This window comes from Neovison vison, chromosome 10 (genome assembly GCF_020171115.1).
Source record: "Neovison vison isolate M4711 chromosome 10, ASM_NN_V1, whole genome shotgun sequence".
In the NCBI taxonomy this organism is placed as follows: domain Eukaryota; kingdom Metazoa; phylum Chordata; class Mammalia; order Carnivora; family Mustelidae; genus Neogale; species Neogale vison.
Genome location: NC_058100.1, coordinates 40488556 through 40510309, shown reverse-complemented (window position 1 = coordinate 40510309; position 21754 = coordinate 40488556). Strand labels below are relative to the sequence as shown.

The window sequence follows — 21754 nt, the reverse complement described above, 5'->3', positions numbered from 1 at the left end:
CGCCACAGCATAAACCCCTGCATATGAGAAGTTTCTGGTCCCTTGATGATTTTCTCTTATTTTTTCTGTTCTGTCTCTAGGATGCTTATTAATCAGATGATGGACCCCCTAATTTATTGTTCTAGGTCTCTTTTTTTTTTTTAAAAGATTATTGTGAGAGAGAGAGAGAGCGTGCACTTGAGTGGGGGTGGGCAACAGCAGTGGGGAGGGAGAAGAAGGGGGTCAGAATCTCAAGCAGACTTCCCTCTGGGTGTGGACCCTGATGTGGAGCTTGATCTCATGATCTGAGCGGAAACCAAGAGTCAGACACTTAACAGACTGAGCCACCCAGGTGCCCCTCTGTGTCTCTTTTACAACAAAAATCTTCTTTGCCTTTCTATTCCATAAAGAGTTTTGCAGATTTTTCTTCCAGTGCTGTCAGATTTTTAATTTTAGCAATCATAATTTTCATTTCCAAGAGCTTTGGAAAGATTGTTCATGTTAGTGGATGTCATTATCCTTTGTCAGATGACAATGTTACTCTGTTAGCTTTGTTTAGGTTCCTTGGTGTTCCCTGAATTGTTTCCTCCAGCATCATTTCTTCTCTTTATTTTGGTCTTTGTCTTTCATGTTACGTTGTTTTTCCAACTCTCAGGTGATGGTTAGCTCTTCACATCTGAGACCATGGCAATGGAACACAACCAGAAATTGTGTTCCTGGGGGAAGTTTATCAACTGGTAGGCTTCATTTTGGGGTGTTGAGTGGGGAACCAACTTGTATGTTGGGGGGTTACTAGGGGCCAGAATGTAGGATCTTTTCTTCAGGATCCTTCATTTCTTTAGAAAAGACCCTCTAGTTTTTTGCCGGAGGAATTGATGCCCAATTGTTCAGATAGGCGTATTCACTCTCTGTGTACAGACTTTAAATTAGTCCTTTTGTTTTTTACCAGTCTCATAGGTCACTACATCCACAGCAACTTTAGGGTCTGTGGTGTTGGCAGTCTTCCTTCTTGGCTACATCCCCAAGATCTTCTTTTTCTTTTTTTTTTTTTTTTCCAGCAGTGAGTGATGCAATTCTTGAACGGATAATATTCTTACCTGGTCCCCCGTATAACTGCTGGATTATATGTAAGATGGTTTGTCAGCATCAGCCATGGGACTGCTGTTGGGGCTGATGTGCGAACAGATGGCAAGTTCTCTTAAACTTGACTCTTGATTCCCTGCCCTAGGTTGATCACCTAATTCTGAAAAGAATTTGCGACAGGTAAATATTTCAGGGTTGTAGCCATCTGGATACACACTTAAATCAAAAGTCGTTTGGTTATTATTTTAATCTAAAGGGGTCAACTAGGAACTCTGAATGTTGTTTTGACCGAATGCCATTGTTACGTTAATTTAAAAGGTTTTCTTTAAAAACAGCCTGTCTTCACAACAGTAGAACTCTGGCAGTGAATTTAGTGGTCTAGGATTCGATGAAATTGTGGCTAATTTCTGGTCCCAATCTGAAATTTAAAACAAATTAATGATTAGTTTTAAGACCATTCACTCCTAAATTTTAACATATGGTCAACAACAATTATGTGCAATAACAAAATAATTTGGTGGATTTAAGACAAATGAATATAATATGTAAAAGATGGGGAGAAAAGGACTTGAAACTCAAAAAAAGATTATTTCTGTGTTTCGATCTCTGATCAATAGGCAGACCGTTGAATTAGGCCCAAATGTAAATAAAATTAAATCAGCCATATAAATTGGCATTTGACATCCTAATTTTAGACCCCCACACCCTTTAAACCCTTACAGTATTAACAGATCATTTTGTATGATGTTTGTGTCAAACTTCGGTTATTACCATCCCTAAAGTCATACCCACTGGAGTTCCCTTGTACTTTATAACCTCTTATCTACAGTCACAGACAGTTCTGCTGTCCAAAGGTGAGCTTTCAAGGAGGGCTGGGGGTTAAATACGTCAATCATCTTGATGAACCAAAAAGCAAGAGCGTTTCAATGATACCAGCGTAACACAAATATATTATGTGTGGTGCTGTGCACTGTGTTCAGTGTTTTACTTACGTTAATATCCACAGTAATCCTCACAGACCCGCCCACAGTTTCACCATCTAAGAAAGATTAATGAACTTGGCCAAGTTTATAGGATTGTGAGGGGACCCAACCCAGGATTATCTGGCCCTAAAGTCCCTAATCTTTTCCCTGCTCTTTTCCACTGGCCACAGCACGTCAATAGCACCGAAGACGCAAACATTTCTTGAAATGAAGAATAGATAGCATTTCATTGAACCCCGGAGTATGACCAGAAATGCCATCCCTGGAAGGATTTTTTTAAATCGTATTTAGTAAAGTGTGTACCTGTCCGTAGTAAGTAACCATTTGACTTCCCGAGGCTTACTGTGGGGTTAACATAGCAACTCTGACCTTCTGGAGGATTTCACTGTGTTTCAGGGAAATATATCTAAGTGGCTTAGGAGTGTGAGGAATCCCATTCACTAGCCTCAGTGATCCTTGGTCAGAGTTGCCATGGAGCGGAATGACCCATTCATTTAACGAGGTAAATTCAACAGACTTTTGTGGGGATTCCTTCTGAACCTCCATGCCCACAGACAGTAGATGCTATCGAGCCTGAGAAATGCTATGCAAATTTGGGGTGGGGAATACTATGAAGAGGACGTGTGAAATGATCTTTGGCATTTCCTTACCATTTGATAAAGTGAAATTATTGTTCATGTGGAATTGTGGGGTTGACATCCTTGAAAGTCATCATTGAAAAACAAAATAATTAATTGAGAACTACAGAGAAAATTTAACCAACTTGCTGAATCCCATTTACTCCAGCTACTTTAATAATTTAATATCATTTAATATTTTCACTTTGAACAATTTAAGAGATTTTCAAGGATAACTTTGATTCTATGTGATTATTACCTTAGGCCTTGGTTTTAGAACTTAATTCCTATGTAAGATACAATTTCATTGCCTTGGGTTTTTTGTTTTTGTTTTTGTTTTTTGGCACGTGCTGAGCCTTTGATCACTATTAATATAATGGCTAACTTTTTTTTGAAGGGTTATGTTACAGGCGGAATGCTAAAGTCTTTACATGGATATCTTGGTTCTCTTAGGTAGATACTATTTTTATCCTTTCGCAGATGAGAGAATGGAAGTTCAGAGAATCTAAGGGTCACACTGCTATTGAGAACATATATTTTATTTTTGAAGAATGAGTTCTTTTAAGTATTTGGTGCCAGGATGAGGAATACAAGGGCAATTTTTGTCTGAGGGGCCATCCTAATCCTCCCAAGCTCAAGTTCTCTGAGGACAAAGTCTTCATTTCTTACACTGTGTCTTGCCCATAGTCTGTGTTGCCTGAATGTTCCCTAAAGAAATGAATGAGCCCCTATGCCCCGAGGAGGAATTTTTTACTGAAGAACTTCTTGCGTAATAACTGTGATCTATCATGATCTCTACTTAATCTGTTTCTCACCAATTCCCAAAAAGAAATAAGAACTGACCGTGAAATGCAAATCAGTCCTAAACCCTGCCTTTAAAATCTGATCACAAAGACTGGTCAGATGGTCAAGGGAAAAAAACCCACCACCTTGATACACAAATTAGCATCCATCTTACTCTGTGAGGAGCCCTTCCCCCAAAAGACTCCTTCAAGGAGTCAGCTTCTTGGTTCAAACAAATGCTTGACTGAGCCCCTGCTGTGTTTGCTCTCAGTGCTCAGATTTATGACCTCTCTCTCCTGGGTCTCGCCTGCCTGACTGTTGTTTACAAAACAATGGCCAACCAAGTATCTGGCAAATCCATCCAATTTCTCCACTGTTCCCAGCTATGATCAGCCACAAACCACTGCTTCCTAAATTTGGCTGCATGGTGGGATTAATCTGGCAAGTTTTTTAAGGTATTGATGCCTAGGACCACCCTCTCCCAGCAGGAGATCCTGGTTTGAACGGTCTGGGTCTGTCCTGGGCATTGGGATTGCGAAAAGTGATGTCACTGAGGTTAAGAACATTTAGCCTAACCGTTGCCATGGCCTCCTGACTCACCATATTCGATCTCTGCTCCACCCGACTCCCCAGCCTGCCTCCTTTTCCTTCTCCACAGTTAGAGCAATCTTCTCCAAATGTGTTTTTAATCATGTCACCTCTGTCCTCCTTCCAGACTTTTTGCTGGTTTCCCATTAATTTCAGCCTAGAGGTGTCACAGCTGAAAATGACCTGTAAACCCTCTCTTTGTTCGAGCCTCAGCCAGCTCCACCCTTCCTGACTTCAGTGCTTTCGTCTATTTCTTTGGTACTTTTTTTTAGTTCCTCAAACATGTCACGCCCTTACCACAGGGCTTTTGCACATGCCCTACTTGCGGGGAAGCTCTTCCCAGACTCCTTGCCTGGTGAACTTCTAGCTCATCATTACCTCAGAGACTTGTTGTTGTCCCTTTCTGACTCGTTAAGTGCTCCTACGGCATCACATAAACTCTGCTTCCTAGCATGTATGGCAGGTGAAATTGTATGCTTATTTCTCTCCTCGTTCCCCACTGAAGCTTCCTGAACATAGAGACTTTGTGTCTATTTTTGCTTGATGTGGTATTGCCAAAACCTTGCACAACGCCTGGCATCCATGTAGGCTCTCAAATTATTTACTGAAAGAACACAGATGAATGAATCAAAGTGCTCTCGACAGCAGATCTATCAACCAAGCCCCACTGATGTCACCTCCAAAATATCTCTGGAATCCATTCATTCTTTTTCGTCTTCCCTGCTGCTCCAAGCTGCCATCATCTCTGTTCTAAACTAGTAAATGGTTCCCTCACTGGTCTGCCTGCCCTGCCTCCTGTTCATCTCCAAGCAGGGTCTTAGCAGCAGCCAGAGTGATCTTTTAAAAATACAAACGACAGGGCCCCCCTCTCTTCGAAACCCGTTCAGATCTTCCCTTTGGGCTTGGACTGGAACCCGGGCATCTTAACATGCATACCCTCACTGACTACACGCCAGCTCTGCTGTCTCCTTTCTGTTCCTCAAACACGTTGAGGCCTTTCCTGCTTTCAAGCTTTCACGCTTTCTGCTCCTTTAAATGCTCTTCATGTGACTCATTGCTATTTTCCAGGGCTCAGCCAAAACCGTATAGAGGTTTTTTTCCCTGACAGCACTATTAAAAGTAATTTCCCTTAGCCGTACTTATCACCCTGCTTATTTCCCTTACAGCCCTACTACAGTCTATAACTTTTTTTAAAGATTTTTATTTATTTATTTGACAGAGAGCTACATAGCTAGAGAGGGAACAAAGCAGAGGGACTGGGCGAAGAAGAAGCAGGCCCCTGAAAAGCAGGGAGCCCAATGCGGGGCTTGATCTCAGGGCCCTGGGATCATGACCTGAGCCAAAGGCAGATGCTTGATGACTGAGCCACCAGGTGTCCCCGGTCTATAATTTTTTAAAAAATGTCCTTGGTTATGCTCTGTACCTCACCCCCTCCCCAAAGAATGTCAGCTCCTTGAGAGCAGGTATCTTGTCAACCCCCACCAGACATACAGTGGCTAGTTCATAATGAGTGCCAATGAGCGAATCATCTCACGGTTGCCAGCTTCCAAGATGGATCCCAGTAATTCTCACCCCCTGGCATCCGTGCCTTATATCATCCCCTTGCACACTGCCTTAGGACTGGCTGAGTGTGACTGGTAGGACACCTCAGAAGTGACAGTGTGTGACTTCTGAGCCTGGTCATAAAAGGCATTGTAGTTTGGCCATTCCGGGGCAGGACCCATGGCACCCCTGTGGGGAGCCCACTCGGAAAGGCACCAAGACCCCCATCGCCAGCCAGCGTATGAGTGACGGCCGTGTGAATGAGCCACCTTGGACACGGATCCTCCGGCCCCAGTCAAGCCTTCAGATGATAGAGGGCTCACTGACATCTGGCTGACCCCTTGAGAGACCTGAGCCCGAACCGCCCAGCTAAAAGATGGAAATCATCATCATTCATCTTCTAAGTCACTAGGCCTTGGAATGCTATGTTACTCCAGGAAAGATAACGAATGTGCACTCAATCTGTGGTTCAGTGACTGGAGCCATGAATATTTCAACATAAATTACCTCTTGAATGGGTTAGGCCTCAGACCTCCCCGGGAAGGGGACTGTTGGACCCTGTTCCTATCTTGAGTTTCCTGCCTGTGCTTTCCAGCGCCTCATTCCAGTTGTCTGTGGATGCCAACTTGACACTTCTGCCGAAAACGGTGCTTTCTATCAGAGGCACCGACAATTGTGCCAGACGTGGAAAGCAATGAGCTTTAATTTCTCTCTCCTCTCTCATGAATTCTCTCTTAATGCCACCTTTCCCACTCCAGATTCTACACCACGTGAGTCTTCTTCCCATTTCCCACGAAGCCTCCTCAGTTCAATTCAAGAGCAAGGATTGGGAGTGCAACAAATCTGGATGACCTGGATGGACGACTTATCAGCTTAAAGTTTCCTGAAGTCTCTAAGACTCAGTTTTCTCTTCTGCTACATGCAGTAAATAATAATACCTCTTTTCACGGTGGCTGTGAGGACTCACGGCAACCACGAGTGTGGACACACGTGTGTATACCCCTTAGCACAGTTCTGGGCACAGGACAGATACTTTAAATAGTAACAATTTATCCTAAAATGCAGACATTGAATTTCCATTCTACACAGCCACAGGCAAGTTCAGAGGAGCTGAGTGTCTTGCTCAACACTGCAGAGCTAGAATGTGCAGGCCAGCGGCCCCCAAGGCCCGAGTCCTGCCCACGCTTCCACAGCTCCATCCTGCCTGACTGCCAACGTAGTCGTGCCTTCTCCAACCCATCCTGAGCAGGCCGACCCACCAATAGCCTCTGAGGCCACCTGGGCTCTCCCTTGACGGGTTCTAAGATGGCTCTAATTGTCCAAATGAAACTTTCCAGACTCCCTTCTTGAACTCCTCTTCAGCTCCAGCCATTCTGTCCTACTCTGCCAACTGCATGGGATCCCCCACTTCCTCCTTCTCCTGCCTGGCCCAGACAGGCCAGCGTCCTCGTGTCTGGCATGCCCCCTGGCCCCCCACCCTCCACAAGGCTCACCCCTCTAGCTGCAGGGTCCCTGTCTGCAGTGTGCACCACTTCTCTGCCTCAGACCTCATCCAGTGGGGCCCAGCTTGGGTCCCCATGGCCTCATGTTCTAGACCCATCTTCCTACTCTGCTAGTTGCTTCTCAGTCATTCAGTGATAGGCTGATGGTTTCTTCATCTTCCAGATCAGACTGGGAACTTCCCGTGGACTTGGACTTGTGTTTACCTCCTCCCCTGGCACCCAGCATGGTGCTAGGGACACAGCAGATGGTAAATATCAAACCCCTTTGCTAAACACTCATCTGCGGCTGTAGGTTTGGAAAGAATTAGGAATTGTCTAAAACAAGCACGGGAGAAAACCTTCTATGTCCGTCTAACTGGAGTCCCTCAGAGCAGAGCGGTTGTAAAGAAGGTCCTGTTTACTATCGTTTTGGTAACTCAAGGCCCACCCAAATTCCCATGTGGCAGGGAAGACGATTTCCTAGTCAGTCTTGAAAGGGCAAGCGCTGCTTAGCCAGTTTTGTGGGGACAGGATCCCCACTGACACCTCCTGATCACCAATTCTTTCCAGCTGCTCAGTACCTGGAGGCTTCTGTTCCCCCCCCAGGCCTCACCCTTCAGCCCCTAACATGCACTCCCACCCACCCCAACCTTCTTTAATAGCGCCCTCCCGGGGCCCCCGGGGGATCCCCACTTGCACCATCCCTCACTCCCTCCGGGCACCTCCTTCCTTAAACGAGCTTATCTCAGCTGCCAGCTCCCTCTCCTCTCCGCTCCTTTCTCAGCCTCCAATCCTCTCCCCTCCCAGACCCCAACTCTTCACGGCTGGTAACCTCTTCAGCCAGATGCCTCCTGCCCATTTCCGCCCCATCCGGCTTCCTCTACTGCCCCCTCTCCGTGGCTCCACTGTCTGGAGAATGCCGGGTTCCATCTGCTTCCCATCTTCCTGGTTGCTGTGATTTCCTGGTTCCCTTGGGACCTGAGCCCCATCTCTGGCCCAGCGTTCCATCTAGGCCTCTGCCCTTTACAGGGGAGAACAGAAGGAAGGGCCTATCCTCACCCCCAGCCACCAACCCCGCTGTCCTTCTATGCATTTCCTTGTTCTTGTTCAAGCAAAAAGAAAGAAAATTATTAAATAAATAGTAATGTAAATGACTCTCAGCTGTGACAAAGGCAGTGCTGCTTAAGGATCAAGCACAGAATTCTATATTTCAAATGGCTTTGGTCTGAATTCTGCTTTTCCCACCTACTGCGCTGTGATCTGAGGCTGCTTAATTAATTGTCTCTGCAACTTGATCTCCTTTATTGTAAAATGGGGTAAGTAATAACACTTACCTTAAAAGCTCTTAGGGGAACAAAATATGTGTCTGCCACAGTGTAAGAGCCCCCAGAAATGGTGAGATTTGCTCATTTAGAAAGTCTGTCAATGCAACAACGCCTCCCACTTGCTAAAATTCAAAGCATCAATGAGAACAGGAATACAAGTAATGTCTACATCGGTGTCCACGTGTGTACCTCCAGGGTCACATGGTTTGGGGGCTTGGTTGTTCATACTCACACGTGTTGCAACATAGACGGAAATTAGAATCTTTGAAATATGTCTTCAAATGTCAGATAATTGTCATAAAGCCATTTAAAATGGGAGAATAAGAAAGAAAAAATTTCCCTTAATAATACGTTTAGGCACAATAAGGAATCTGTTGAGGAAAAGGGGCTCAGTGAGACGTAGTCACACTTGAGTATGCTTCCTACCAAGAACATTTGTGCATTTTTATCCTTGATTCCATAAGGAGCTAGAAAAAAAAGGAGAGGAGGAAGCAGCCTTGGTTCAGGCTCAAAATTCTTCCTGCACTAGGCACACATGAATGCTTTCCCCCAGTTTGACTGGTCCCTGATGGCCGCGAACCCACGAGAAAGGCTCATCTGAGGGGAGGTTGATCTCAGAGAGTAAGAGCGATTGACCTGACTTACCGATCTTGTAAAATGGCAGAGAATAGTTTCTTTGGTAGGTGGTTTCTTTATACCATGGTTCAGCAGGCTTTGAATGTCTTCGGAAACAAATATATCGAATGAGAGTTTGTTGGTCTAGTTGAGGCTGAATCGGACTTTCTCTCTGGGGTGGGATTGTCAAGTCTATGAGAGGTCTAAATGAAAATAGAAAGAGCTTACTGACCACCCAGTAGAAGAAAAGCATTCCATGTTCTCATCAGCCGAGATCCATTCTCTGGAAATGGCCAGGAGGCTACCGAGATGCCATTGGCAAGACTCCATAACTCCAGGGTCAGCCCAGCAGTTTTCAGTGGGTGGCTCGGGGATCCTGGTTCCCTGCTCCCCTGCTTTAACATCCCTCCTCCTGCCCAGTCACAGGTTACAGAAGGTGACCTGCATCAAAACTTCTGTAGGGTCTGCTCATGCGTGGCTACTTCCTGTACTCCAGATCTCTCCAATACCCTTTCCCACAGTAATTTTTCAGTATAACTGAAATCAGTTATAACTTTCCTGTAGCTCCACTCAGATAACTACCCTCCGAAGATAAAAATAAAGAAGAATCAGTGTGTAATGGGGGAATAGCTTCATGCAATTCTGGGAGTACACATTCACTGGGCAACTTGTGGGAGAATACTTTGGTGATGAGTATTGATATCCCTAAAATGTGCATATACCTTGTTGCAGCAACTCCAGAAAGTAGGAAAGTCAGCAAAGACTTAGCTCCTAGAATGCTCACCAAAGTATTTTATGATCATAAAGGAATGGATACAATCTTCATGTGAAAAAAAGGGGGATTATTTAGAAAATGATACGAATATATATAAGAGTACCCTACCACCGCTAAAAGTGGTGCTGTAGAATTATAAATTTTGAGACGGGAAAGAGTCTGCAATACAGAGTTAGGTCTAAACATAGGTTTCAGTTGAATCGAACACTTTAAATGGATGAGTTGTATGGGATGTGAATGATCTCAAAACTATTATAAAGAACAAGGTTTTAATCAATAATATATTATCAATCTGAATTCAATAATACATTAAAAGGATCATACACCATAATCAAGTGGGATTTATTCCTGGGCTGCAAGGATGGTTCAACATCTCTAAGTCAATCAACAAAATACGCCACATTAACAAATTGAAGGATAAAAACCATACAATCATCTCAATAGATGCAAAAAAAAATTTGACAAAATTCAACATCTATTTGTGATTTTTAAAAAACTGTCAACAATATGGGTATCAAGGGAACATATTTCAGTGTAATGAGAGGCCGTATATGACAAGCTCACAGCTAACATCATACTCAAAGGTAGAAAGTTGTAAGCTTTTCCTCTAAGATCAGAAATAAGACAAGGATGCTCATCCTCACCACTTTTATTTGACATAGTTTTGGAAGTCCCATCCAGAGCAATTAGGCAAGGAAAAGAAATAAAGGGTATCCCAATAGGAAAAAAAAGAAGTAAACTGTCTCTATTTGCAAATAACATCATTGTATGTAGAAAACCCTACAGACTCCACCAAAAAAACCTGCTAGAACTAATAAAGGAATTCAGTAGAGACTCCTGGGTGGCTCAGTTGTTAAGCATCTGCCTTCAGCTCAGGTCATGATCCCAGTGTCCTGGGATCAAGCCCTGTGTTGGGCTCCCTGCTCAGTGGGAAGCCTGCTTCTCCTCCCATTCCCCCTGTTTGTATTCCCTCTCTTGCTGTGTCTCTCTCTGTCAAATAAATAAATAAAATCTCAAAAGATTAAAAAAAAATAAAGGAATTCAGTAAAGTTGCAGGATACAAAATCAATATACAAAAATTTATTGCATTTCTATGCACTAACAAGGAACTATCAGACAGAAATTAAGGCAACAATCCCATTTACAATTGCATCAAAACAATAAAATACTTAGGAGTAAATTTAACCAGGTGAAAGAACTGTAATCTGAAAACTGTAAGGCACTGATAAAAGAAATGGGAAAAAGCACAAATAAATGGGAAGATAGTCTTTGCTCATGAATTGGAAGAATTAATATTGCTAAAGTGGTCATACTATCAAAGCAACCTACATTTTCAAAGCAACCCCTATCAAAATTCCGGACATTTTTCATAGAACTAGAACAAAGAATCCTAAAATTTGACCCATAAAAGACCAAAATAGCCAAAGCAATCTTGAGAAAGAAGAACATAGAAGAGATATCATCCTTCCTGATTTCATATTATAAACTACAGTAATCAAAACAGTATACTATTGGAATAAAAATAGACACATAGATCAGCAGAACAGAACAGTGAACACAGACATAAACCCACATCGATGTAGTCAATTAATTTATGACAAGGGAACCAAAAGTATACAATGGGGAAAGGATAGTTTCTTCAATAAGTAGTGTTGGGAAACTGGAAAGCCACATGCAACAGATAAAACTATTCTATAACATACACAAAACTCAAAAAATAGGTTAAAGACATGAAGGTAAGGCCTAAAACCATAAAACTCTTAGAAGAAAACATAGGGAGTAAATTCCTTAACATCAGTCTTGGCAAGGATTTTTTTTTTTTTTTATTTGACACCAAAAGGAAAGGCAACAAAACCAAAAATAAATGGGACTACATCAAATTAAAAAGCTTTTATTGCACAGTAAAGGAAACAAACAACAACAAAAAAAAGGCAACCTGCAGAATGGCAGAAAATATTTGTCCATCATAGATCTGATAAGGACTTAACATCCAAAATACCTCAATAACTCCTTCAACTCAATAGCAAAAATACAATATGATTAAAAAATGGGCAGAGAATCTGAATAGACATTGTTTTTCCAAAGAAGATGTACAGAGGGCAAACAGGTCCGTGAAGAGGGCTCCAAGTCACTAATTGTCAGGGAAATGCAAATGGAAACCACACTGAGCTATCAGCTCACAGCTGTTAGAATGGCTGTTATCAAAATGGCAAGAGATAAGAAGTGTTGGCAAAAAAAAAAAAAAGAAAGAAAGAAAGAAAGAAAAAAGAAAAAAAGGAACCCTCGTACTGTTGGCAGGAATGCAAACTGATGCCGCCCTGTGAAAAGTATGTGGGTTCCTCAAAACATGAAAAATAGAGCTATCATATGATCCAGTAATTCCACTTCTGGATGTTTATCAGAAAAAAAAATGAAATTCCTATCTCAAAGAGATAGCTGCACCCCCACGTTCATTGTGGTGTTATTGGCAAAGGCCAAGACACAGAAACAATCGAAGTGGTCATTGACGGATGAATGGATGGAGATGGTGTGTATGCGTATAAAATGGAATACTGTTCAGCCATGAAAAGAAGGAAAACCTACCATTTGTTGCAACAGGGATGGACCTTGAGAACATTGTGCCAAGTGAAATGTCAAATACAGAAAGACAAGTACTGTATGATCTCACTTAAATGTGGAATATAAAAAAACAAATGCATAGAGAACAGAATGGTGGTTGCCAGAGGCAGAGCTGGGGGATGGGGGAAAAAAGGGTGAAGGAGGTCAAAAGGGATAAACTTCCAGAAAGTAAGTTCTGGAAATATAATGTACTGTATGGTGATTATAGTTAATAATACTGTATTGTATATTTGGGAGGTGCTAAGACAATAGATCTTAAAAGTTTCATCATGAGTGAAAAGATTTACAGCTCTATGAGGTGATAGATATAAATAAGATTTATTGTAATAATCATTTCACAATATGTACATATATTAAATCATTATGTTGTATACCCTAAATGAATACAATGTTATATGTCAACACTATCCCAATAAACTAGGGAAAAAAGGGTTTCAAAATACTATTCATTCTGGGGTGCCTGGGTTCCTCAGTGGGTTAAAGCCTCTGCCTTCTGCTCAAGTCATGATTCCAGGATCCTGGGATCCGGCTCTCTGCTTGGCAAGGAGTCTGCTTCCCTTCCTCTCTCTCTGCCTGCCTCTCTGCCTACTTGTGATCTCTGTCAAATAAATAAATAAAATCTTTGAAAAAATTCTATTCATTCCATTTTGTGTAGATCTGGAATATTCTGCATGATTATCTCTGAGTGTGACACTATGGGTAATTTCAGTTTTTTTAAATTAATGTTTTCTGAATGTTATAATAAACATGTATATCTTTAAATTTTATTTTATTTTCCTTTTTTTTTTTTTTTTTTGAGTAATCTCTACTCCTAATGTGGGGCTTGAACTCAAGACCCAGAGACTGAGAGTCACATGCTCTACCGACTGAGCCAGCCAGGCACCCCAACATGGGTATTTTTGAACTATAAAATATATGAAATGAGCAGCTCTAGGTGTGAAAAATATTAGATGTTGGGTGAGATTTAGGAACATCTAAACCCAATCATCTATTAGTAGGATGCAGCCTTACTTGATGGGATCACCATGATTAATCACATTTATTTATTTATATTATAAAGATTTTTATTTACTTATTTGACAGACAGAGATCACAAGTAGGCAGAGAGGCAGGCAGAGAGAGAGAGAAGGAAGCAGGCTCCCTGCTGAGCAGAGAACCCCATGTGGGACTCGATCCCAGGACCCTGAGACCATGACCTGAGCCAAAGGCAGAGGCTTAACCCACTACGCCCCCCCAGGCACCCCGATTAATCACATTTAAACGAGGTGACTGAAACTATATAATCATAATGTATTGTGATTCCATATTCGGGTTAAAAACTTGATGATAATGGGCCTTCTTCAATGAGTGGTTAGCAGAAATGGATAGGTTCTGTCCAAAGTTCAGGAAAAGCAACGTCTATGGTTTGGGTAAGATACTGGTTGGGGGTGGGGAGTGGGGGGTGGAGGGGTATCTGGTGGGTGGATGGGGCTCCATGGTTCATCACCTTGGAGAAGCATCGAGAATTCACGCCCACCTCTACTTGCTCTTATTTTATGCTTAACAGGCACTGGGTCTTGTAAAGTGGCTACCTTAAATGGTGGACAGGAACACTCCTTTCCCTACAAGGGCATGCCCCACACCCCCGCAACGATCAAACATCAGTTGCCTGACCAACAGGTCAGTCCTTTGTGAGGTTGGGTTCTGTGTAACTATCCCGGATGTCTGGTCACTTCTGTGCCTGGCTTCGGAACCACATCCTGGTGATTGTCCCTAGATCTCTACCCCTGCTGGACTGGCAGCCCACTCTGCCTTCACCTTGGGTGTTTCTATGGAACCAGAAGAGTCGCCATTTTCAAGTAATACATCAGTGTCCCGAAGATAAGTCTTTCATTCAAAGGATCCGATTCTAATACTGGAAACACTAAGTTGGTAGGGGAATATATCTGGGGAAGGTAAGCCCCGAGACGCCTATCAAGTTAAACTACAACCACAAAAACTGAAGATAGGACTTGTCCCAAGAACTGCATTATTTCCCGTTTGTTTGTTTGTTTTTGCTTTGTTTTGTTTTGTTTTGGTGGAAGAAGTGGAAAGTGCTTAAGGGCTTATCTTTTCCTCCTTTTTAACTAGAAGCTTACTATAGTCACTGATTGGTATGTGCACTCAGTTTCCCCCTTAAGGCTCGTCTTGGGCGGGCACTAGTCTAGTCAGAGTCAAGTAGAAGTAGAGTCAAGGTTTCCTTTGCCTGAGGCGTCCTATGGGGAGGACTGACATTCAGGTGTTGGGTGTTGGAGTTGGGGGTGTCGTCACAGCCCACAGAGCCCATGGGGAGAGTGCCCTGGTGGTGGGGCCACCCTTGACAAGAGTTTAGTCTATTGTGTATCTAAATTAGAACACAAAGCCTTGAACTGAAAATCAGAAAACGTGCATGGTTTCAAGTACCAGCTTTCACACCAACCAACTGTACCTTGGGTACAAGACATGGCACTTCTCTGGGCTAAATCTTATTCACTTAACTGGATCAGAATGACCTCTAACGCTACTTCTAGTTTGATCTTCTATTAAGTTAAGACTTTGTGCTGCTTACTAGATGGCATGGCTCCCTTTTCCTTACATGGAGGCTAATCTAAAGTTGACTATAGTAAAGGTGATAAAGAGAAGAAATTTGTAAAATATATTAGACAATGAACTCAAAATTAGAGCAATCCTATTTCGAATGCTTGCTATGTTCTGGAATTTTACACCAATTATTTTACCTAACAGATAAGGTAACGGACTCCAGAGAAGGATTTAGAGAGAAGGTTGCCTACGATCAACCGTTTCAAAAGTTAACTCAAATTGTGGCTCCTAACTACTATGGTTTCTAGCCTCTCCAAACTAGAAAATAATATCGAAGTGACTGTTTTTTATTTTTTCCTTTTCTTCTTCTTAAAAATCGCATCTGGAAAGGCAGAAACCATTTAGGCCAAATTCACAATTTTACTGAGAGGGAAACTGAGTCTCAGGAATGGTAAGTTTTCTGAACAAGGTGAAACTCTGGACTCACGATGTTTCTTAAATTTCTTTGATGATTTCATAACATTCTATATTTATTGTTGATTATTAAAGTAATACATGTTCATGAGAGAAAATCTGGAAAATGGAGAAAAAGGTAAAAAATAACATCAAATACTGCCCTCTTACCATTCAGAAAAAGCCATTGTTAACAGTTTGGTGTAGCTTCTTCCACATTTTTTGAATTCATTAAATAACAATTATTAGTATCTGTTCTTATTACTATTATGACTACAATTTGTGACTCCCATTTTTTTTTTTCCACTTATCCTTCTTGCGTTAGTGAAATTTTTGAAAACTAAGATTTGGGAAGGTGTCTTACCTGGGGTGTCTCTTCATACTAGAATCAAAATGGACTCTTGCCAGCTGCCCGGGGTAATATCCTTGGACGTCCTTTCCCTGATGAGTGATGAATATACTAGTAGAGAAAGTAAGAGGGGGATTAAAAAAATAATAATAAAAAAGAAGTTACTACCATTAGTTCTTTACAGAAGAATGTCACTTGTGGTCTGATAAAAAATTCCATGCACTTTGCCCCTGGTTCCTGACAAGGAGCTCTGGAAACCCATGGAATTTCTTTCTTGACGGGAGTATCTTCTGTTACCCATTTTTCAGGATTTGGTTCTCAAGATTCATAAGGAAATATTCGTCTTGTCAGGTATTAGTTTCAAAATATGAGAAAAAGAAATAAGAAGCCAAATAAAACCAGGGGGGCAAATGCTGATAATTGTTACAATGTGAAAATGGATAAATGGGTGTTCCTTATGCTGATTTTTTTTTCTACTTTGGGTAGATTTACAAACTTTCATGAGTGTTTTTTTTTTTTTTTTTTAAACTGTGATGATTAAGCATATGATGCAAGAAATGAACAGGCACTAGGAAAGGCTTAATGCATAGGGTGCTTTGGGCTGGAGGAGGAAGCCTAGCCCCGCTGGGGAGGGCTGGGTTTTGAGGAAGTTTTGAGGCACAAAGGAGGTAGGAAGTGTTTCTGGGCGTGAAGGTGAGACAGGGCGGATAGCTGAACCCCCAGAGCTGGGGGCAGAGGAGGTGAGACAAGGTGCCAGGAGGCACAGTGAGGGTGCGGTGGTGCCCAGACCTCACCTTTTGAAGGACATCTTATTTTATAATCAATTACTTTTCCTCATAGATTATAGTCCCTGCATTATGTAGTTATTTAAGAATTGCATGTAGTTGGATTATGTTATTTGCAGATTTTATTTCAGAAGAGCAGGAGGAACATTATAAGATATTTGTTAGAAATAAAGGGAGCATTTTGTCTTGAGAGGTAGAGAACCACTCTTGTAGGTGACATGGAATCTTGGTAGCATTTTTAAGAAGATGAAAGGCTTAGGACCATTTTTATTCTAGAAAGATCTTTTTCAGTGGCAGCGTGGACCACAAAGTGGTGGACCATCGGACGAGAGGTATAGAGACTGGCCAAGAGGCAACGGTAGTCACTGACGTGGGACACGGAGAAACCCTGAGCTTTGTGGAGGGAAGTGGGGGTAGGCAAATAGGATGGAGAACAGATTCTAGGTGAGGCGAATTTTAGAACCTAAGACCTGGCCAGGGTTGGGATCCGTGTGGAGTGTGTGGGGGCCGGTGGGAACCTCGCTGTCTAGAAAGTATGAAAGGCAAGCACTGTGAACAGGGTGAGTCTGTCTGTCTTGGCAAACAGGACCTCGGGGAGCTCTGATTTTCAGAAAATCACAGGCTGTCTGGGCCTGCCCTATGGCTGGGATGATGTGACTGAGCCCCGAAGAGTACATAACAGCAGGGATTTAGTCATACAGAGCAGGAGGAACTGGCACAATAACACGGAAAAAATGACATTTCTGAGCGCCTGGGAGTGGAACTTTCTTGGGCACCATCCTGTTTCTGAAGCGCTCCCTGGGAGAGATGACCCTAGGGCCATGTTAAGAACCCAGCTGGGGTTCTCACAGTTGTTGTGCCGTTTCCAGTAGGCTGAGTCTTGACCATGGATTCTTCCCGAGCACGCATATAACCAGTGCCTGCTGTATACAGGTGAGTCACCTAAGCCCTGCTCCTTGAACGTAGTCTGCCAAAGCTGTTTTGAGAACGGAGAAGCCCTTCTTCTCCAGCACTGGGTAACAAGCCCTGCTCGCCATCCCTGGGGAATCTCTCTTGGTGGGTTTTAGCCCAGAAGTTGAGAAAGGAAGGGAAAGTGTGTGAGCGGGCACTGGAGGGACGTAGGGTTGGGTGGAGAAGCTGAATGGTTTGGGGAATAAAGGGTGGCTTTTGCCTCCAACTCTTTGGGTAGACTTTCCAAGCATCCCGTGTGACTAACTTCAGCTCAAACAGGAGAAAGTTCCCTGGAAGGAGCTTAATGAGGGGCAATGCCCACCCTGGCCTGCCGGCCCGTGTTCCCAGAGGCCTCACCGTAGCTGGCCTCTCCTGAGAAGCTTGGGAGAGGACCCGGCTGAAGAGACGTGCCGGGCTCTGCTTAGGCCCATCCGTTAACGTGGCTCTCAAGATTGCTGAACAAGTTGTAGGAAGGTCTTTCCTTCTCGTGTGGGAGCAGGAGTCCTGCTTTGTCTGATTCCCCCACACATTGTTCAGCAGTCTCTGACAGCTTGGCTCTTTCAGGTGACATGTTCTGTCTAGGCAAGAGCCAACCTGTCCCCTGGGTGGGTGCATGTCGCCAGAGCAGAAATCTGGGCTTATCCATGGACAAAATTCAGTACCTACAGGAGAAGCCAAGAGCGTTCATCCCTCAAGAACCTGGCCCCAAGGCCTGAGGTGGCCCATGCTCCTAAGTGACTCTGCTGTCCTCTGTTAGGTCTGTGTTGAGCCTCAGGCTTTAGGAAGGTGACCTCATCTAATTCCCAGTCACTTTGCCAGGTAAATATGATGAACATCCTGTTATAGAACAGGAGATTGAGGCTCAGAAAGGTCAAGTGGGCTCTCCGAATATCACCTGCCTGGTAAACACCAGAGCCATGGATCAAACCCCATTCGCTGAACTCCATGGGGCATCCAGAGTCATCTCTGTGTACACAGGATGGCTTTTTTCCCCAGAAGAGTTCAGTGTTATTTCTATAGGAACTCTGGGGTTCTCTCATGGGCAGACAGGAAGTAGAGGTTGTGCACCACAGGAAGAGGAGAAGGAATAGTGCGGCCCTGAGAGCTGGACGTGGCCTTCCATTCAGTGAGACAATTCCCCATTGAAGGCCCTACTGTGGCCGCCATGGGCCAGTGCTAGGGACACAGTGATGATAAATACTGTCTTCTACCCAAGAGTTCACGATCTGGTAGGGAATCCACACTCAGGCACTAACTCATCACACACAATGAGTAAGCGCTGGGCCAGTCAGGAACAGGCTCAAGGGAATGAGTCACTTAGAGAGGACATGAGCAAGTCAGCACAGAGGATGGGACAACACCATGCCCGCTCTGCCATCTCCCAGACTCATTATCCCCTCAAGGAAGAGGGGATCCTCAGGTTCCCTGTCAGTAAAGTGGGGAGCACCATCACCCCTTTGGAACGACTCCATGAGTCAACCAGATGACGTGAACATCCTTGGTGATCTGTGGTAGGTGCTGTCATGGCTCTGGGAAGGAACAACTGCCTCTGGGTCTCCCAGACACCACTTCAGGTGGTGTTTCAAAAATCCATCTTATGTCTGACAGAAATTTGCCATCTTTTCTCTTCCACACTGCACTGTGCTTCCTCCACACGAAGCAATCGTTTTGGGAGCATCCTGTGCTTTGTAGACCAACCCAGCCCTCAGCCCTGCCCGAGTGGGGCCTGTCGCCTGGGGGTGACAGCAAGTCACATTTGCATCTGATACAATTCTTAAGGGAGCTGTGTGAGCCCTTGAATATTTAATTTTATCAGGTGCCCCTGCCAGTGTGTAATTCCATTTTCCCTCACGAAGAGCCAAGGTTTGGGCATGTAGGGAGGGACCCGATGTTGTCTGAGAGAAGGAGGAGGTCCATGTCTTCCACAGGATCCTGCCAGTCAGCAGGATGCCAAGCCACAAATCTGTGACAAGATACTCACTGATTCATGTTCATTTTTTTTTTTTTCAACAAATGCGCATGGAGGAACTACTGCTTGTTACCATTGGCTCTGCAGAGGTGACAGTGGTGGGTGGAGGGGGGCAAATAAGCCCACCCCAGGGACCTCCCTGGACATGCAGCCAAGTGCAGGGATCAAGAGCACAGATGTTGGGGCCAGACCCGTGGCTTCAAATCCTATCTCTAGGATTGGGACAGTCACTTAACTACTCCATGCCTCAGTTTCTCCTCTATACCTCACAGTCGTTGTGAAGATGAAATGAACAAATATGTGCTGGGTGTGAGCCAGGCGGGCCTGTTGGGGGAACAAAGGAAAGACAGTAGGAAGGAGGAGCCTGAAGCGGGGGCAGGGCCAGTTCATGGAGGGCCCAATAGGCCCCAGCAGAGTTTAGATTGGTTTAGATTTTATACCACATGTAGTGACGGCAGGGTTTCATGCAACGGAGGGCTTTGATCCAATTTACATTTTATGGAGCGCCCTCTGGAGGACGGGAGGGAGGAGGACAGGAGTGGGCAGTTGGCTGTGGTGATGGGGAGAGGCCGCTGAGTGTGGGAGATAACATTCCAGAGGTACCACTGAGGAACCTCATGAAGGGTTGGACCCCGCTACTGTTGCAGAGGTCAATGGCGTCAAGTCCACAAGGACCAGCTCCACCGTGGTTACGGTGGGGAGGCTGGGACCCCAGCCTAGTTCAAGCAGCCTGCCTCCTTGTGGGGTTCCAATGGATGAGCACAGAGAACAGAATCCAGCCCCCCTTAGGACTTCATGGACCCCCTGCCTCCTGCACTGTGTCCCGCCCTAACCCTCAGGCTCCCCACAGGCTGGCTTAGCCCAGACCCAGTGACTCTGACTTGGTTCCACAGAACTCCGGGTAGCAGCACCTGGGGGAGGTTTGTTTCCATTTTGCCCAGGGGATGACCCACAGTTAAATACCCCAACAGTGGATAAGACAGGCCTCAAACACACTCAGAAAGACCAAGGGCTTGTGGGGAGACAGAAATTGGGAAATATGGGAACCCATCCCTGTTTCCTTCCAGTTCTTCCTCATGTGGGTTAAGGGTAGTCTGGAGCTTCTCCGAAGAGGACTCACAGTATCTAGGAACAAAGCATCCTTTCGCTGCCCCTACTTCAGTCATTTCTGGAAGCAGAAGGACTTATCTTTGTTGACTAAACATTGTTAAAAATAACTAGATACGAAAACAAACATGAGGCTTACTTGAAACCACGAAGCCAAAGAGGCTGACCCCAAAGTCACTTGCTATGGGAGAGTTCCTGCCTGAATTTCATAGCTTCTAACCCTTTGCAGACCCCATGGCCAGTGGTGAAGGGAAGGCGAGGTTAGGATCTACAGATTATTATCCACTATCTCTCAGCAATGAATTTAGCACAGTAAAACACATCTAGGACTTGTTAGTCTTGGACCATCTATGAATCAGGAGAAAGCATAAAAATCTTACTTAGTTTCAATCTGTGCAACCGCCCCCCCATATGGCAGAAGGATGAAGGAGTCTGTTTGATTCCAAGCAGAGTAAAGGGCTCCCCACTAAAATGTGGTCTTTCCAAACAAAAACCAATATCCTTCCCTCTTTGGGGAGTTCAAAGTTGCCGGTTTGCTTGGATTTTACCATGAGTGTGGGATTTTTTTTTTTAACTTTCCCCAAACCCAAAGAAATGTCACTGGAACCTCTGGGAGCAGCTGTCTGTCAATCAGAGAGCAGCAGGTGAGCAAGTTGGCCCCCCAGGGCAGCTCTGGATGGCATCTCTGTCTGCAAGGACATTACCTGGGTGGGATCACTGGGCGGCGATCAACAAATTCTCGAAGCCGGATGGCAGCCATGATGGATGGGAATCTAAAAAATATTACAGAGTGAAGGTCGATATTGCAAATCCATACACACTACATACTATATTTCATATTGTGTGAACACACTCTACACACCATCCATTTCCACGCAGGAGCTGTCTAGTGCCACCAAGTCTGTCTTGAAAGAAATAACAGTAAGAAAATCGAGGAGTGGATAGACTAACCATGGCTTTTGCAAAAAAAGGACAAAAAAAAAAAAAAGTGGAAAGCATAAGCCAATACATACAGATATACTTTTTTGAAAAAGAGATAGAAACTACTGGGGTACCTGGGTGGCTCAGATAGTTTAGGGTCTGACACTTGATTTTGTCTCAGGTCATGAGACAGAGCCCCACATCAGGCTCCTCGCCCAGCAGGAAGTCAGCTTGTTTCTCTTTCCCTCTGCCCCTCCCCTTGCTCTCTCTCTAAAATAAGTAAATAAATCT

General features: G+C 44.0%; 1 protein-coding gene across 1 annotated transcript; it reads right to left on the bottom strand.

Annotated features, from left to right (window-relative positions):
• Nucleotides 1-1373: 1373 nt before the first annotated feature.
• C10H1orf100 (chromosome 10 C1orf100 homolog) lies at nt 1374-21302 on the bottom strand. Its single transcript, XM_044266126.1, has 4 exons — nt 21247-21302; nt 15746-15841; nt 9027-9199; nt 1374-1480 (listed from the first exon to the last, which is right to left on the bottom strand). The coding sequence occupies exons 1-4, from the start codon at nt 21300-21302 to the stop codon at nt 1374-1376; spliced, it is 432 nt and encodes a 143-aa protein (XP_044122061.1).
• Nucleotides 21303-21754: the final 452 nt, after the last annotated feature.

Excerpts from the sequence above, each read along its gene's own strand:
- C10H1orf100 (XM_044266126.1), bottom strand. The coding sequence starts at position 21,302 with ATGGCTGCCATCCGGCTTCGAGAATTTGTTGATCGCCGCCCAGTGATC. Across the intron at positions 15,842-21,246 it reads CGCCCAGTGATCCCACCCAG|TATATTCATCACTCATCAGG; the intron begins GTAATGTCCTTG and ends TTTCTCTACTAG. Across the intron at positions 9,200-15,745 it reads AGTATGAAGAGACACCCCAG|ACCTCTCATAGACTTGACAA; the intron begins GTAAGACACCTT and ends ATTTTCATTTAG.